Source organism: Corella eumyota, chromosome 4 (assembly GCF_963082875.1).
Source record: "Corella eumyota chromosome 4, kaCorEumy4.1, whole genome shotgun sequence".
Taxonomy (NCBI): Eukaryota; Metazoa; Chordata; class Ascidiacea; order Phlebobranchia; family Corellidae; genus Corella; species Corella eumyota.
This window is the reverse complement of record NC_137493.1, coordinates 10,427,514-10,445,198: the sequence shown is the minus strand read 5'-3', so window position 1 is coordinate 10,445,198 and position 17,685 is coordinate 10,427,514. Positions and strand designations below refer to the sequence as shown.

Genomic DNA, 17,685 nt, shown 5'->3' with positions numbered 1-17,685 from the left:
TTTATTAGTTAATTTAACTGACATTCAAAAGCCTTGTTTGATATTTGAAGATAGTTTTTTGATGTTATTTAAACACGAACTGGGCAAATTTTATATTTTTTATTACACCCGGACCGGATAATTTTTTTATGTTAGAATACTAGACGTCCTTAACCGCGTTACTTTTTAAGTAAAATGTTTTTTTATATGGGTGATGTGGTTAAAATACTTCACAGGATAAGTTTTACAATCGTACGGTCGGTAAACATTATTGTGTAAAACCCACCCTTGAATTTAATAGTAAAGGAAATTGAATGGTTTTATATTATAATAAATACAAACTTTTTAACCATTTAGAATAGCCCGTTGCCATATAAATATTTTTTTCCCAAAATTATTAAAAATCCTATCTTTTTAAACATATTATTTTAGTTGATTTGTTTTTTAATGTAAATCGAAACAAAACAAATCATTGAATGTAATGTCATTTGCATATACCCACATAATGTCCAAATGTAATTTATGTGCGGGTTAAAATTGATTACAACATTATAATCAATTTGTGAATGCAAAAATAAATTCTCCATATGTTTCTAACTTTAATGTGTATCGCTGACAGTTTATAAGATTTATTTTGACATGTTTTTGCGAAACATTTTCATTAATCATCAATTTTTAATGACAGAACGCCATATAGTATTATTTTTTTGTCTCTACAAAAATCTTAAAACTTTTGTTGTCAATTTTTGGTGCATAATAATAATTTATTTAGTCTAAATACTTACTGTATAATAATTTAGTCTAAATATAATACTTTCTTAATTAAAAATAAAACAGAATTAAAAATAAAATGCAGGCGTAAAAATTAAATTTTTTAATATTAATTTTTTCCCTTTTTCGGAAAATTAATTTTTACACTTTTAAAAATGCTTCGTCTGATGCATTAAAAACAACTAAATTATTACTTCAACCTAAACCAGATACGGTTTAATTTTTTTAAGAGATTTAATAAATAAAGTTGAGGATTAAAAGCTATATAAGTGTATAGTAAAGTTTTGTATTACTTAGTCGTTGTAGATATTACAATACAAATGTTTAAGAGGAAAAAGATCTACAAAACAATAACCAGTTCTTGGTAAAGCACTTATAAAGTAATAAAACATTTAATGTATAATGATGATGTACTATAATAATACATTAAAATATTTAATACATAAATATTTAATACATAAAACAATTTTTAGGGATTTAAAATATTTTGTTAAAAAAATTATTTAAAATCATTTTTCGAGTTCTTTCATATGATTATTTATACCTTAATCAAGTTATAGCGAAAGTAACGTTTAAAAAACTATAATTCATCGAACACCGTCGCTTAATGTGACTTTTATTACATGGTGTAAACTAATAACTGAAAATATTTCTAAATGGACTACGATTAATTGTCGACTTCAATCGCTTGAACAATGCGACAAAAGTCCTGACCGATTTAAACTCAGATCCCACTGTAAATTATGCATGAGTCCTTTACATGACCGACCCTGTATTAACTTTAAATCATTGTATTAAAGACTGTATTGTCACAATTTGGTATTACGTGATAAAAAAAATGGTTTATGTCGCTTTATAGATAAAATCGTTTTATAAATTGCGTAAAGTTTTGTAAAGATCAACAATATTAGAGACATACATGGCTATTAACCTTAAACAAAAAAGCGCCTTACACCTGTTATCATCTAAAAATAAAGTTTAATGTAAAATATGTTGTTTTTTTAAATGATTATCAATTTTTTAATAAAAGCGAATAATATGACAAGCTATAAATTATCCTTGTTCGCAAAGTAAATTTGTATTTACGGTCGTATTAATTGTAAATTAGGCATACTAATTTCAAAAATAAATATAAATAATGTTATTTAAGTTGATATAAATAGAATTAATTCTTACCTTATTTCTAAGAAATGGAAAAAAAATATCCACGTAAACAGTTTGCGGTCGAAAGTGCAGAATTCAATGAATAAAAATGAGTTGAATATTTTCCTAACCTGCTGATAGGAATATTGCGGTTTGAGAACTAATAATGCGTCTTTCCAAACAATAACGCAAATCTATTCGATGACAAGAAATTGGAGAATTAGTTTTACTTTGTCACCGTAATCTAAATTCATGCGGTTAGCGCAGTTCAATACATTTTACTTTTATACAACGTATGCTTAAGGACATTCATTGTATTAAAGTAAAATGTGTCTTGAAATTATATAGCAAGTGTTGTGAACTAAATTCGTTGTAGAATCAAATAAAACTTAACTAGTTTTAAAAACACAAAGTTAAAGTAATTTTGATATTAAACAAAAAAATGTAAAAAAATGCGTAAATGTTGTTCTTTTCGTTGAGTAGATGATACAATCTTCCTGTTAAAAATTTGTCTAGTTGCAAATTTTTAAAAATTTGTGCTGGAGGTTTACAAATGTTTTTGATGCATTTTGCATGTATGTATTGACAACGTTACACGATGCCTTTATCTCCTCAACAAGCAAACACTTGTCTTTTGATTCCTTCAAATGATCGCTTGTTAAGTTACATTACTGTTGAGGAAGTGATTTCACACAGCCCAGCAGTTTAAAATGAATTCACTGTTTTGAGACTGGCATACGATTGCTTCGTCCGCTACAAGTTAATGACAACTTCACAACCAGCAGAAAGGAAGTAGGGTATTTTACTTTTTGTAAAGCGAATAATTGGTATAAGGCAACAATAAACAGTGTAAAGCGTAATAAGTGTTGTCCTATTTGACGCGGTGTTGTGTTACCAAAACGAGAAAGTAAGTGGTTGCAACTGTCAATCAACAAAATTTAAGCTAATTGGCAATTTATGATTTTAAAATATAAAAAATAATATTCGAGAGAGCTAACGTATCTAAAATTTAAGCGATAGTTTTTGGCGAACAAGTTAAGGCTAAATGGCTCTCGCCTGACACCTGGCGCTTAGTGTGAGTTCCATTATCTAAAAGTGATGGCGAAATTTTGTTATACGAAAGCAAAAGTTTTGGTTCGTTTTTGCCTTTTTCGCTCGGAGTTGTTTTTTGCTCAGATTTAATTGTGTGTTTGTTTTGTTTTGATGGAACAGGCTTAACAGTTCTTCCAGTATTTCGAAACGTTAAAACTGCTGAGTGATAAATATATGTTAAAATTGGATGATATTTAAATTAAAGGTTTGATTATCAAATATTTTACCTTGATTATCATAATATTTATCTTTATCCCTTTTTTGAAGGTGTATACGGGTATTAGGAGTGAAAGCTGTTATTCCTAAAATAAAATTGTTTCTTATAAAATTTTACTTATTTTTAATATTGATTTAGTAGTACCTGTTATATTAATTTCACAATATAATAATTTTTGATATATTATAGAGCATCTGCAATTGGTTACAAAAAAGTCAAAAGCATAAATGTATTTGTATTTAAGAACAGAATTTTGAATTTCGGCTTTCTCAGTGAGTTGTACATTTGTCATATGCAAACGATGTAAAAAAATGACAACAAAACCAAAAAAATGGTTTTTAAAATAGATAAAAAGATTTATAAGATAAAAGATTTTTGAAAAATTTTTCATTAAAAAATGATTTACTTTTTAATTCTTACTTCTTTTATTAAATTTACACTTAAATTATATTCTATTTATTAATTTTAACTGTCTCTTAAAGAAACTTTTGCTTTCTACTACAATTTTGAAAAAATTTTTCATAATTTTTTTTTTAATTCAATTTCTTACCCAGTGATTGTACTGTTACAGTTCCGCAACTACTCGATCTTGACTTTTCATCTAAAAAATTACTTCTTTCCGGTAAATCACTAAGATTAAGACTCTTTATAAAAAGAAAATTCAGCATTAGGTACACATACAATTTTTTTCAATTTTAGTAAAACTAAATATTTTGACTTTTTAAATAAATATGTGTTATTTAAAATTATCAAATTCGGTTTATAATAAAATGTGATATGCCACTCTATTTTTTTTTTTTTAATTTTTAATATTGCACTTGTGTTTTTCATATAGTTAATTTATGTATATTTTATCAAAAATTTAAGAGTAAAATAAAAAAAAATATTTCCTACATCAAATCGCGAACTAAGAGACGAAGTAGCAGTTGAAATTGATCTGTTTGAGTTGTTTCTTACTGATGGAATTACACTTTCTGGCAAAAGATCGTGGAAATTGCGAACGTAAGAATTGTGAGCGTCTTTTAAAGCGCTTCGTGCTCCTTCTGACAATTTGGCAAAATTAAATTGATTGAAGGAAGGCTCATTTACAAATTGAGCTTAATCAAAATATAAAAAAGTTTAACAAATTTAATATTGTTCACTAAGTTTTTTTGTAAATTTGTCGTATAAATGTAGTTTGCTTTTTAATGTAGCGAGTTGTGCCCCAAACCTTTTTTTGTAGTTTACATCTTATAAATGTATAATACCTGAAGTTGTTGCCTTATCTTTAGCATTAAGTTTTATTGGTCGCTGTTTGGCTGCTAAGGTTTTTGGACTTGTTTGAGTTAAAACCTTTCTTTTTTCACGAGATTTGACAATTGCTTGTAGATTATTATTGGCAAATTGTCTGCCACAATCGTATTGAAACTGCCTATAGGTTCGACTGTGCATTTTTGGGCTAGCCGGGCATTTTTGCAAAGTTTTAGCCGATGTTTTCGTAGGCACAACAGATGGAAAGTAATCTTTTGCTTTGTAGGGCTGATAAGAATTACCTAAACGAAGTTGAGCGTTACCAGAGCGACTCAATATAGAGGGGTCAGCTGACATTATACGACGAATTCCAAAATTTGAATCACCCTCGGAAACTTTATTACGTTCAACGAATGTTTCTTTTTTGTCCAAGGCGTCATGATAAGTGGTATTTAAAACTGGCAACTCATTTACTTCATTTGTCTTGTGAAAACCTTCTTTACAATTAGTATGTGTAGAATCGTACAGTTTTGGCTCACTGATAGTTTTGTTATATGTTTTAGGTTCGTACAACTGTTGCTTTCTTCGTCTTCTATCTTCCCATTCTTCGTATTGCCTTTGCAGCTGAAGATGAGTGTATCTTGGTACCAAATTTGTGTGTTGTGATGTCGATAAGCTAGATTGCGAATATCTACCGGGCGGAGGCGATGTTTTTGAAACCTTCAAAGAGTTTGACGAAGATTGGGACAAAGCGTTTATCTTAAATTTTGCATTTAAAGACGCATTTTTCCTATTAGTTGATGATGAATTAAGCGCCCGTTCTCTAGCTTGTTGTTTTAAGAATTTTTGCATCTAGATTAAAAAATCTTCAAAGTACTAATATATTACTTTGAAAAGTTATAAAACAAGCATTATATTGTACAAAAATTTAATTGCAGTGTTTAATTTACCTCAATAATATCTAGTGAATCACGGCGGGTCGGATAGTTATTAGTTGTAAGCGAAGGTGAAGAGCGCCGACTAGCGGGAAAATAATCTCTTGATATAACACGAAACGGTGTCAGAGTTCCACGAATCGAAACCTGGCAAATATATAAAAAATCACCAACCTGAATTAAAATTTTAAAAACAATTATGGCAAAGTTAGTAATACATTAGCACCCAGTTCATATTAATTTATTTTTATGATATTTTATTAAGGACAAATATTAGGGTTTATACCTTTCCAAAAGCGTTATTAAGATCGTGATTCATTTCGTTGTTTTCATAAGTTACTTGATCATTCAAATTTTTATCCAAGTTAAAACAATCGGCTTTACCAGCCAGTTCTTCGTCTGTAAAAACTTCTTCGTCGCTTTGCATTAGCTCAACTGGGGTAAAATGAAGATAATCTCGGGGAACAACATGGATTTCAAGATCCAAATCAAATTTCACTGTAAAATTAAAATAACAATTGACCATAGAAATAATACTACAAACAAGATATTATTTTTTTATCAAAAAAAGAGAAATAACACATTTTATGTTACAAAATGTAAATTTTAGACAGTTTTTAAAAATACAACCTTACATTTGTTTATAATTAAGTTAAAGTTTACCTCTTTGTTTTTTCCCTGCGCTCCCAATACTCCCTCTTTTCTTCAATGCACTGTGAGGAGGTGAATTGCTATATTTTCTTTCGCCAAACTTGATCGAAGATAAATCATCAAGAGTGTCACTCTCACTTAAATTATCGCAGTCGTCTTCGGGGTTTACCAACATTGAATTTATGGAGTAACTGGAGGGTGGATACCTGTTGTAGGAGGCTGCAGAATTCATATTTTCTCCCAATTGATTTTCAGTAGAGTTCGTATCAGTAAAAACTAAAAAGTTTGTTTCTTGGTCTTCTTGTGGCCTATCGTCTATGTTAATTTTGTCATTGTCAATCTTTTTTATTATTTTTTCTAAATGTTGTTTTTCGTTAAAATCAAATATGTCTTTGCTTGACAAGGATTGCGTGCTTGTTAAAGGCCTACTTCGGGGAATTGTTTGGTTCGAAAAGTCGCTAAAATTACGAATCAGTTCGTTTTTAAACTTATTGTTAATAGTATTGTCTATTTCTTTACTTTTGCAGCGTTCACGTCCTCTACTTCTAGCAACAATGGGTTTGAAAAGTAACTTTTTATTTGTAGATCTTTGTAAGTTACTAGTATCCAAACATTGCCATTCATCGGCGGCCTCGGCTTGGTATTTCAAATTTGTTTTGATAATTTGTTGAAGTGCGACCCTATTCTTACTTTCGCTTTGACTTTTCTTTTCTCCGTTTTCAAATCCACAGTTTTGATCTAACTCTGGTTCACAAGATAGATATCCTGATGTCACCTTTGAATAAGACTCGTTACTACTGCGATCGGCACTTAGCTCATCATAAACGGAATAGTAATCGCCTATTTCAGATTGCGTATAATCTTGTTCACTTGTGGCATGTGGTACGCTGTATTGTTTAGTGTCGTTTGTATCTGTTACGTCAACCTTGTTTTCTTGTTGCGCTAATATCGTTTTACAATTGTATTTTCGGGAAGTGAATGGCCGCCGCATATTGTCACCACATTGCCCTTTGTCTGTTGTAATGATTTCACATTGAATCTCGCACAGCAAATGACTTAAATCTGACCCGACCTCGGCATCATTATCCGCAATTTTGCTTACATCACAATGCTTTCCCTCCCCACTTACATCTTTAGAACTGTCGGTATGGTGACAGATACTTGCATGTGCTGTATCAGCAGCGCTTTCGTTTTTAAGGTGTCTTTTACCCTGACGACTAAATATATATTTTCGCCGCGGCTTTCGCTTAAAAAGACCGCTCACCTCTTTCTCGTGATACGGCGTAAGGAATTCAGTATTTTCTTGCAAATTAGGGTCAGCAACAACTACAACGAGACAAAATTTGTTTAATTAAAAAAAAATTAAATTTTTAAGGTTTATTTCCTGCATAGTAAAGTTAAATTGGGAGAATACTTATATTGTACAATAAATAAAAGTCCAAAAACGACTTACAGTAATATTCAAAAATAAAAACTACATTATGTTCAAAGCAATGATCTAGATAAATTCATATTTTAATTTTCGTCTAAAAGTTGCCAGTGGATGATCAAAATGGCCCCAACTTAAACAATTTTAAAACCAGTTGAAAGCATACAAATAAATAACAAAAGTTCGATTCGGACTGCTATATATTTAGAAAAAAACTTGTGTTAAAAGTCCTAACCTCTTCGCCTTGTTCGTTTGATGGCTTCAACGTCAGTATTAGATCTAACAGGCCGTCGTCTTGGTGTCAAAAATCGTTTTAAATATTCTTTTTTAGTTTCTGAAATAGCTGTAACTGGTCTTGCCCTTTCTCTAGACATTGTCAAAATTGTCAACGTCTTTTTGTATTCTGTATCTTCCTGTTTACTTAGAAATCAGCTAGTATATGCAGGGCCTGTTAGAACATAGAATATATCAACCCAAAATAAAGTTTAATTTATAATTTAAAGTAGGTATAATACATAAAAGTATTTAAGTTGAAATTAACTCCAAAATGACGCTTGTAAATTAATTTCAAGTATCGATTTACAATAGCAAATGTTATACTTGACTATCGATTAAAAGGTTATTGATATATGTCAATTACTAAATGTGCGCTTTTTTATATTACGTTAAAAATATATATGAGTTTTTTCAATAAAATGTTTTAAATTAACTTTTGTTGCATGTTTTACTAAGTTCACCACTGTTGAAAAATTTTTAGCCTTTACACTGTCCGTTTTTCAACAAATGTTTTGCTACTGTAAAGTTTGTATACATAAATAAAATTGTTTTACCAACGAAAATTACCAATTTATTAAAAATCCATTTTTTTGTTTAGACTTTACGCAACATTTAAACATACTTGTTTTAATATTTTTTAGTACTTGAGATTAATGGCAAAATAATTTTAAAATAATAATTAATTTTTATCCTATTAAAATTTTATTAATGTCTTGCTTGCAAGTGTTAGGTAAAATGCTTTAATTTGCAAATACAAAGAGATCTTGTTCTATGATTTATTAAACCAGTCAGACAGTTTAAGTTACTGCCGCCTATAAACTGGTAGGTACTTCTATGACAAAAGCTTTTTGACTTTTACTCCAAAAATATTTGCAAGCCTACCTGGCCAAACAAAGTTAATATAAAATCACTACCAAACTTCAAAGCGCAAATCAAAACATTGCCAAAACGTGTGCTGAAGCAACGTTTGTACAATTGTTACGTCATAATCGGAGTGACAGCTATTTGCGTTTTAAGTTTCTTTTAAATGTTTTTTAAAGTTAAATTAGAGCCGATTTATAAAAAATGGAGTTTTTTTTTATTTGCGTTTTTTGCACATTGATAAAAGTAAATAATAAATACGATATACAGTTAATATTACAACAATGCGACGGGAAAAAATGACAAAATCAATTTAATGATTTGAAACATGCCAAAAGTAATAATGTTTACATAAAGATTTTAAGTATGTTATGGCATGGTCACCAAACCCAAAATAAATTAAAATAATATTAATTACGATAAAATAAAATACATTAATACACATAAAAAAATAAAAATGAAATAAAATAAAGTAGTGAATGAAATAACAGAACAAAAGCAATCCTATGATGGTACAGTGTAAAATAATCGACATAAAACAATTACATTTAATATAACCTTATTTTAAACCAAACCTTATTCTATCCCATACTTTAAGCGTTAGCGTTAAAGGCATCTTTTAAATACAAGAGTTCCAAACACAGAGAAAGTAAATCGATTTTACTTCAATCGATTAAATAATTAATTCATTGAATATCGATTTTTTTTAAAAAGTCATTTAATTGCATAGATTTTTATAACACTTCACATTTCATGCGCATTTCACACAAGTAGTTACCGTTAGTTTTTTACTGCAACGGAAAAACAGTCGTACTTTTATATAACTCGGTAAGACAATTACAAACGTGCATCAAAATAAAAGACTATAGTAAAGTTTTTACTTGGTATTTGATTTTTACTGAAGTGTAAAACATGAGATGTAGTAAGTCTAAGTTTAGTTAAACAAATATTAAACTTGTTTTTAGATAACATCAAGTTTTCTGTCTTATTTTAATTTTGTTTAGGTTTAATACAGGCAATACAAACATTAAGCTGTATTAAAGATCCAGCACTTTTTAAACAACTACCTGACTTTATTGGTAAAATTTTAGAAATATATTTTTGGGTTAAATACCATGTTAATTTTTTGATTTTTTTCAGTTCATATTAAAATGTTAGGCAGTTGTCCTTGCTTATTGTGTTTGATAGTTTTTACTTCCTTAACAAATGGAAATTTAATCCTAGGTGAGTTGTTTTAAAGTGAAAAATGATATCGCCATATTTTTACTTAGTGAAAAAGGATATCGCCATATTTTTACTTAAAATTTAAAACCTATGTTTTATTGAAAGATATATATTTTTTACATAAAATTTTTCTATTTGACTTTTAAACTAAATTAAAGAGGTCTTTGCAATTTAAAACATTTTTGTAACCATATAAAATGCAGTCTATGCAGTAAATTAGATATTTATATCAATTGCCTAATTTTAACACAAGTTGTACTTTAAAAAGGTGCAACTGTTTTTACATTTAATTGTTTAAAAAAATTACATTAACTAAAATTTTGGTAAAGTTTCTATACTTTAAAACTTAAACTATGAAAAACGTTTCAATTTCTAACTTATATGATGTTGCTGACATTTGAACAGTGTAATTAAAAAATTACACAAATATTTACGTTTAAAAATAAAAAAGATCAAAATTGTTTTATTTTAAGCCACAACGCAGTTAAATATTGATAAAAATGGAAACAAATTATATATTGCTGATTTATATTGTAGGTTTTTTGTCTGATGTACATATTGATCCTATTTTAATTCGACAATCTGTACGGGAAGTGTGGGATAATAAAATAAGTCACCTGTTTAGTAATTCCAACCGTGAGCGTAAAGCAAAACAATTTCAGGCGATTGAAAAAACGAAAATTGTCGATCTTAATAGTGAAAATGACGTCATGAATAAAGGTAATTTATCTTTATTTTTATTAAATTGATCTATATTGTAAAGATAATAATTTTTTATATGACAGTGTGCCAATCCCTTCAATACAGACCAGACATCTTAATTGTGATAAACCGCTGTGCGTGCTCAAGCAACCTTTTGTTTTTATCTACCGCGCTTAAACTACCAGTTTTCGAAATTTCAATCCATCCCAAAACGTTGTGTAAAAAACTATGCCAAGATAAAGAGTAAGTCCGCGTGTACAAGATATATTGAGTTATAAAGATTTTATTTTAAGTGTGTAAAGAAGTATTGTACAACGCAAGCGATAACCTAAGTACTAGTTTTCTATGTAATCGATACTAATTTAACTTATTCCTTAAGTTTTAAATCTATATTACCTCCTTTGCTGTAAACTGTATCTGTAGGTGTACACAATCAAAAATTGGTTTGAATAAAATGGGATTCTCTGTAAAAACTAAGAAATATTTTGGGGAAACTTACAAAACGCTAGGAAAGCAATTTCAAAGTTGTGGTTGGCGTAAAATGATTTTAATCTATGACGACTCCATAGGTAAACCAAAATCCTAATTTAAATAACGAATGTGAAAATATAAATGATATTATTGTTCTGCAGATGTTAGTCAGATTAGTATATTTATCGACCAATTAGAAAATCGAATGCATCAGGTAATTGTACAAAAGCTGAACGCCCGTTCAAATTCCATTCAAGAGAATCTTTCTTTTACTTCTTCTCTTATTAACAATGCTATGGTAAAGACTAAATAATGTTATTATTTTGTTATAAAATGTATAATTTTGTTATAAAACTAACCAATACCTTCTCCATAATATGATATATTAGCAATACTAATAGCCAGCCCCCCTTGTGGAGATATATTAATATCGTAAACTATGCTCATTATATATAAATATAGAAAATCCATTTGGGGGTAATTACTTATTAATTAGCAATTAGGTGGAAGTTCCTTTGTGTTTTTTGACTGAGTAAGTTTGTTAAATAACTTATTTGACAGGAAGACGTTTGGGAGTCACTGAATGGAGATGCTGACCATGAAAATTCTGGACAAATTGCCTTTCTCTTATTCACAAGCGAAGCAACTGTGGGAAATTTTGTACTAAAAGTGGTAAAAGATATATTTTCTTGAAATTTTTTCTTGCAAAAAGTTTTTTTACAAATTAACCTATATTTGTTAAGATATCTTTTTTAAAAAGTTTATTAACTAAAACATTTACAAAAAAACTTTGCAGATACCAGACCTTCCCTTTAGTTTCTACGTCCAATATTACATTGTTGATATGGTAAGTATATACATAATTAATCATACTTTATAAAACTCACCTTTTGTGCAAATTAACTGATATACCTTTAAAAAAGGACTGGATGAATTATTATTTTGTGCAAAGTCTTTTGTTCCGAGATGGTGTTACTGTAATTACAAAATCGAAAAAACATGAATTTTCACCAGTTTTGGAAAACTACGAACGAAAAACCGTATAAAATTTTATATTTTTAATGTAATTATTCAAAACAATTGTTTTAACCTTTAAGTTATAATAAAATAACTATAGCAATTAGTTTTACTACAAAATAACGTTTATTTACAATGTTTTAACAGAATATTATTAAAAAGTTGAACAGTCGATTTGGTCTATTATCTTTGGTTATCCAAGATATACAACAAAACCAAAGTAACTATTTATCAGTTACGTCAAAAAGTTGTGTTGAAAACATAAGCAAATATTCGAAAAACGATAATGGTTTTAACATACCCAACTTGATAAGAAAGCACATGGGATCACCTGAACAAGGTAACATGTAACTTATTTTGACCATGTAATTTAAACCACTAGCGACTTAAGCCTGTATGGATATTTTTATAATTTTTGCTGATCGTTCTTTTAGGGTCTGTAAAAAAGTTACATGTTGCTATTTCAGTTGTTAAATAGTTAGACAAATTAAAAATTAAATAATTGTCTATACACAATTGGTAGGCCTAATCGTTTAATATGTAATTTACAGAAACAGAAAATAAATACCCGTATTATGTAAATGATATTTCAACTGAAATAGCTAACACGACAGATGACTTACAATTTTGCAATATTGATGCTACTGGCAAGGTATATACATATTATCTTGGAATGAATTTTTTAAATGTTTTTGATGTTGCATTTAAGTATAATATTATATTCATTCTGCTTTATATAAACCAAGTTTTCGTGTTAATTTCATTTAAAGGTGATATGCCAAGATTTGGATCAAAATCCAACATGCAAAGAAAAGAAAAGTTACCAAAATATAAGAATTAATTCACGTACCACTGTTAAAAGTAAACTTTCTCAACCTGCCTTTTCTATATCTGCCCGTTCTCACTATGGAAATCGATTCAAGAATAAGACGTTTCGAGTTGTTACAGTCGAGGTAAATAAATAAACAATTATTATGTTACCCAAATAGCTAGTTATTTGCTTCAAAGCAAAAAAAGATGATGTTATTAATCTCTTTATTTTTGAGGCATAAAAGTAGATTACATAATTAAAATTAAACTTGTAAATTATTCAATATTTGTTAACCTACATCAGTGGTTGAAAGCGCATACAGCATTTTATTTTTCTACCCTTTTGCCAAAACATTATTAAGGATGAACCATTTGTGTTTGTACGTAACGGATCGAACGGCCAACAAACTTTCTCCGGGTTCTCGATTGATCTACTTAACATGCTCTCTGAACTTATTGGATTTCAATATGAAATATATCAAGTGAAAGATAAAAAATACGGGACGGTTAGAAATGGAAAATGGAATGGATTGGTTGGAGATGTTGTTTCCAAGGTGATCTTAATTGATTAATAGAAGTTGCATCGCCCCTTCTTTTAATTAAAATTGTATTTTTGACACTTCTAGGCTCACGGTTAACTATTTAACAATTTTAACCTTGTCTTAGTTAAGATTACACTTTTTTTAACTGCTTTAAAATTTAAATGTATCCCTGCTCACTTATTAATAATAGAAAGCAGATATTGCTATAGCAGCAATGACAATAACTCCACAGCGAGAAATGGTACTGGATTTTACAAAGAGATACATGGACTACGCTGTTGGAATTCTCATGAAAAAACCAAAGGTATTTTTTAATTTTTGGCAAAAAAATACCACGATAATAGAAGTTAAAATAAAAAACTAAACACTTGAATAAACACATAGTATTTATTTTAAAAAATAATATTTATTTTTAAAAATACTATGTTTTCAAGAGTGTAAACAACCTTTTTGCCTTCTTGAACCCATTTGACAATACGGTTTGGTACTCAATAATAGCTGGATTATTTTTGGTTTCAATTTTGTTATACGTCTTAAACCGAGTTTCGCCCAAACGTATGCCAGGTCCTCCATATCATGATACATCCCTACACGGAACATTTTGGTTTGTTTACAGCTCTTTAGTACAGCAAGGTAATCTAAACATGTAATTGTACCTTCGTAACATACAAATGCAGCGGATTTTCGTACGTAATACATATTTAATATATATTTTTTTGCAAAATATTATAAAATAAATTAGGTAAAATAAATTTTTGATCAAAAAGGTACGGATATGAATTTGGTGACGCTGTCTTCTCAAATAGTGACCGGGGTTTGGTGGTTTTTTATTCTTATCATCATTTCATCGTACACTGCCAATTTAGCAGCTCATCTGACTGTAACAAGGTTGGAAAATCATATCAGTTCGTTTAGAGATTTATCCAAACAAAATGAGATAACATTTGGAACTGCTCTTGACACCAGCATATTTGATTTTCTTAAAACCAAAGGTAAAGTGACAGCTTTGGAGAAATATTTTCTCAAAGAATTTTGTAACTACAAGTTAAGTTTAATTTTTTGCTTACAAAAAAACAATCTTGTTTTATTTAAAGGGGAACTCAACAAAAAAATAAGGCCAGCTAATATGTTTTTTTAAACTGTACTGAGTTTAAACTCTAATTAAAAATATTTTCGAGCTTATAATAAGCCTGATTTGTTGTTTTGAACTTCGACTGCGAACCCTTTATGACGTCACCGGGTTGTACGCGAGTTTGTTAGCTATACGTTATGATGCGGCCATAAGCTGTTTCAAAGTCGCACAAGTTTTATATAAAAGTTAAACTATTATAAAAACGTTTATAAGCTTCCCCAAGAATAGTTTTACATTGCACAAGTGTTTTTATTCGTTTAGATAAGCATAAATAAAGTTTTTAGGTATGTTGCAAGAGTTAACATTTAACTGTTTTAGATTAAACAAATAGACTCATCGCCATGCCAGACTAACTCGACTTATCATGTAGCAATACAAAAAATGATGTTAGTAAAACAACGCTATAATATGTGGTAATTTTTATTCTGTAACTAAACGCTTAAAAATTGGTATTATTGTATAAAAGGCAAAAAAATGAAGTCGCAAAAATGCAAACGCTTTTTATTAAAAACTTAAACCTTTAGAAGAATTGTTATTAGCCTTTTAAGATATTCTGTAAACCATAGTTATGTCTATTGCTGAAAACCAAAATGATGTTAAAGACTTAAATTGTTCCTGTTGGACAATTACAATCCTTTGCATTTAAACCGGTTTGGGAGGCTGGAATTACTAATAGCAGTGATGGGAGTAGTGTTGTTTTACAAGAAACTGAGCATCTGTTCGTGTAAAATTATTTAAAAACAAGTGAAAAAGAGAGTCTAAGTTGCAACGAAATTTTAAATTTTAAACATGCATTTATACAAGAACATTTTTTTTAAAAAGAAAAACCTTTATTTAATGTGGTTTGTCTCAATAGAAATATACATAATATTGCATTACTTATGATAAGCGAATTTAGTGAAAATCAACAAATAATTTGGCCTGTTTCATCATAGTTTATACATACAAACACACAGTGGCATAAACTTATTTCTTTTAACAGCTAAACGCAGATATCACACAGTTTGCGTTCAGCAGTCTGACAATAGAACAAGTTTGTAATTGGCATAAACAACTTTTTGCTGCATCTAAACGAACAAAAACACTAGTGCAATGTAGAACTATCCTTTAGGAAGTTTATAAACGTTTTTATAATGGTTTAACTTATCTAGAAAACTCGTACGACTATAAAACAGTTTATCACCGCATCATAACGTATAGCTAACAAATTCGCGTACAACCCGGTAACGTCATAAAGGGTCTGCCGTCGAAGTTCAAAACATTGAACCAGACTTATAACAGACACAAAAATATTTTTAATTACAGTTTTAAACTCAGTACAGTTCAAAAAAATATATTAGCTGGCCTTATTTTTCTGTTGAGTTCCCCTTTAACGCCGACCAAAAAACAAACATTTCTATTGACTATTCAAGATACTGTCAAAAGAGTTTCTGGTTTGAGTAGCACTAAAACCACAATATTCGTTCTTAAGCCAGGCGTTTACGTATAGCTCAAAGACGTCAAAATACAACACCCTTCATTGATAAAAATATACTTAACCCCTAAAGGGAACATGGAAAGTGTTGCATAGCTTAATTCACTATAGTTGTCTTTTATATAAATTGGTTTGCTAATTTGCTGAATGAATATCACACATCGTTTCGATATCTTAAGGTAAAAACAGCAAAGACGCCGAATCGATGTGGTCCAACTTGTGGAAAGTAGTAAATGGTTCAAACTCAGTGAGTGATCCTAAACAAGGATTTGCTAAAGTCAAACGCGGTAAAAAAATCAAAATGCTAAACACATTTTAACCTTACTTTTTTTTGATTAATTTATATGTGATTTTGCATAACAAAAATGCACTTCAGCAGAATCCCTTGTTATCTAAAATTCAAAAATTTACGGCTATAAGTCATGGTAGAAAGACGGCTAGATAAGAAATTAAAGTATATTTTAACGCTACTTAATTTTTTTTAATTAAATAACAAATATTTAAGAAAAGTATATTTTATAGTTAACTTCAAGAAAATATTTTAACAAAAGTATTACTATTATTAGAAAATTATGCTTTTATGTGGGACGTGGCAGTTATTGAATATTTAATACTAACCGACCCAGACTGCATGTATTCTACTGTATCTGATTCGATCTATGATAAGGGATACGGAATTGGTGTGGCACAGGGTAATGAAATACGGGATGCAATGTCAATGGGGTAAAATGACGTTCTTACAAATATTATTTTGTGATGTAAAAATGCAAAACCAACAATAAAAAATATTGATGTTAATGTTCCCTTTAGCATTCTTGAGTTACAAGATAGCGGTGAAATCAGTCGACTAAAACATAGATGGTGGTCGAGTGTTGGTATGTGCCAGATGGACCACAGTGGTAGACGAAGTCACTCAAGGTAATTTTCAATGGGATAAAAATTGTTCTTGCTTTACTTAAAAACGCAAAGCTTTTAAAAAAATATAACAAAAACTAGACCAGAAAAGGTATTTTCCTCGTCGATCAAAGGCATAAAAATGATCAAATTTTGAATGAATTTTGGTTACTAATTTAACCCAAGTTTCAATTGATGATTCTGTTTGTTAATCTGCTTTTTATAGTGAGTTAACTCTTGAGAATTTTGCTGGGGTGTTCTGTGTGCTTGCTTGTGGATTAGTTATAGCAAGTTTGGTGGCAGTATTTGAAATATGTCGCTTTATGAGGCAAAGCAAAACCAAACGAATGGAAAATGATGAAGTAAGGTTTAACATAATGTTCCTATACACACTTTATGAATACTATATTGAATTTAAATACACTATAGTTTAGAAAAAAAAAACTACTTATTAATTCAATTTATGTAAACATTTTTACGGTCACAGAAAACATCACAGCTTGTACAACATCATGTGGATAAAAGAACACGACGTCCGAGGGCTTTTGTTAAGAAAATGGTTGGCGACGATATTCATATTGTTTTAAGTGACAGATATCATTAAATAAAATAAAACAAAAACAGATATGTTATTGTCTGTTTTGTTATTTTATCTAGGGTTATGGGCACAAAAATATCAGCTTTTACAATACTGACAACCAAGAGGATTTTTTTTATTGGTCGCATTGTTTTAAATTTTATTTTGTTTACCTAAAACACCATAATACTGAATTGTGACTGTGGTGGTCATTAAATAGACATTTTTTAGTAAACTTAGGCTTTATTTAACTTGATA

At 29.3% G+C, this 17,685-nt stretch overlaps 2 protein-coding genes across 2 annotated transcripts; one reads left to right on the top strand and one right to left on the bottom strand.

The window, feature by feature from the left end:
- Nucleotides 1-1,315: 1,315 nt before the first annotated feature.
- Nucleotides 1,316-7,821, bottom strand: LOC145750809 (uncharacterized). The gene is made up of 9 exons (XM_082566884.1): nt 7,683-7,821; nt 6,031-7,344; nt 5,654-5,865; nt 5,383-5,514; nt 4,450-5,284; nt 4,097-4,299; nt 3,753-3,846; nt 3,213-3,287; nt 1,316-3,144 (listed from the first exon to the last, which is right to left on the bottom strand). The coding sequence occupies exons 1-9, from the start codon at nt 7,819-7,821 to the stop codon at nt 2,903-2,905; spliced, it is 3,246 nt and encodes a 1,081-aa protein (XP_082423010.1). The 3' UTR covers nt 1,316-2,902.
- A 1,675-nt stretch (nt 7,822-9,496) lies between these two features.
- Nucleotides 9,497-17,545, top strand: LOC145750808 (uncharacterized). The gene is made up of 23 exons (XM_082566883.1): nt 9,497-9,506; nt 9,589-9,663; nt 9,725-9,808; nt 10,346-10,528; nt 10,594-10,753; nt 10,934-11,079; nt 11,143-11,279; nt 11,543-11,653; nt 11,778-11,828; nt 11,905-12,021; nt 12,146-12,338; nt 12,550-12,650; nt 12,769-12,951; nt 13,171-13,362; nt 13,541-13,654; nt 13,785-13,983; nt 14,118-14,342; nt 16,136-16,243; nt 16,523-16,679; nt 16,767-16,874; nt 17,077-17,212; nt 17,338-17,437; nt 17,508-17,545. The coding sequence occupies exons 1-23, from the start codon at nt 9,497-9,499 to the stop codon at nt 17,543-17,545; spliced, it is 2,928 nt and encodes a 975-aa protein (XP_082423009.1).
- The last annotated feature ends 140 nt before the right edge of the window (nt 17,546-17,685 follow it).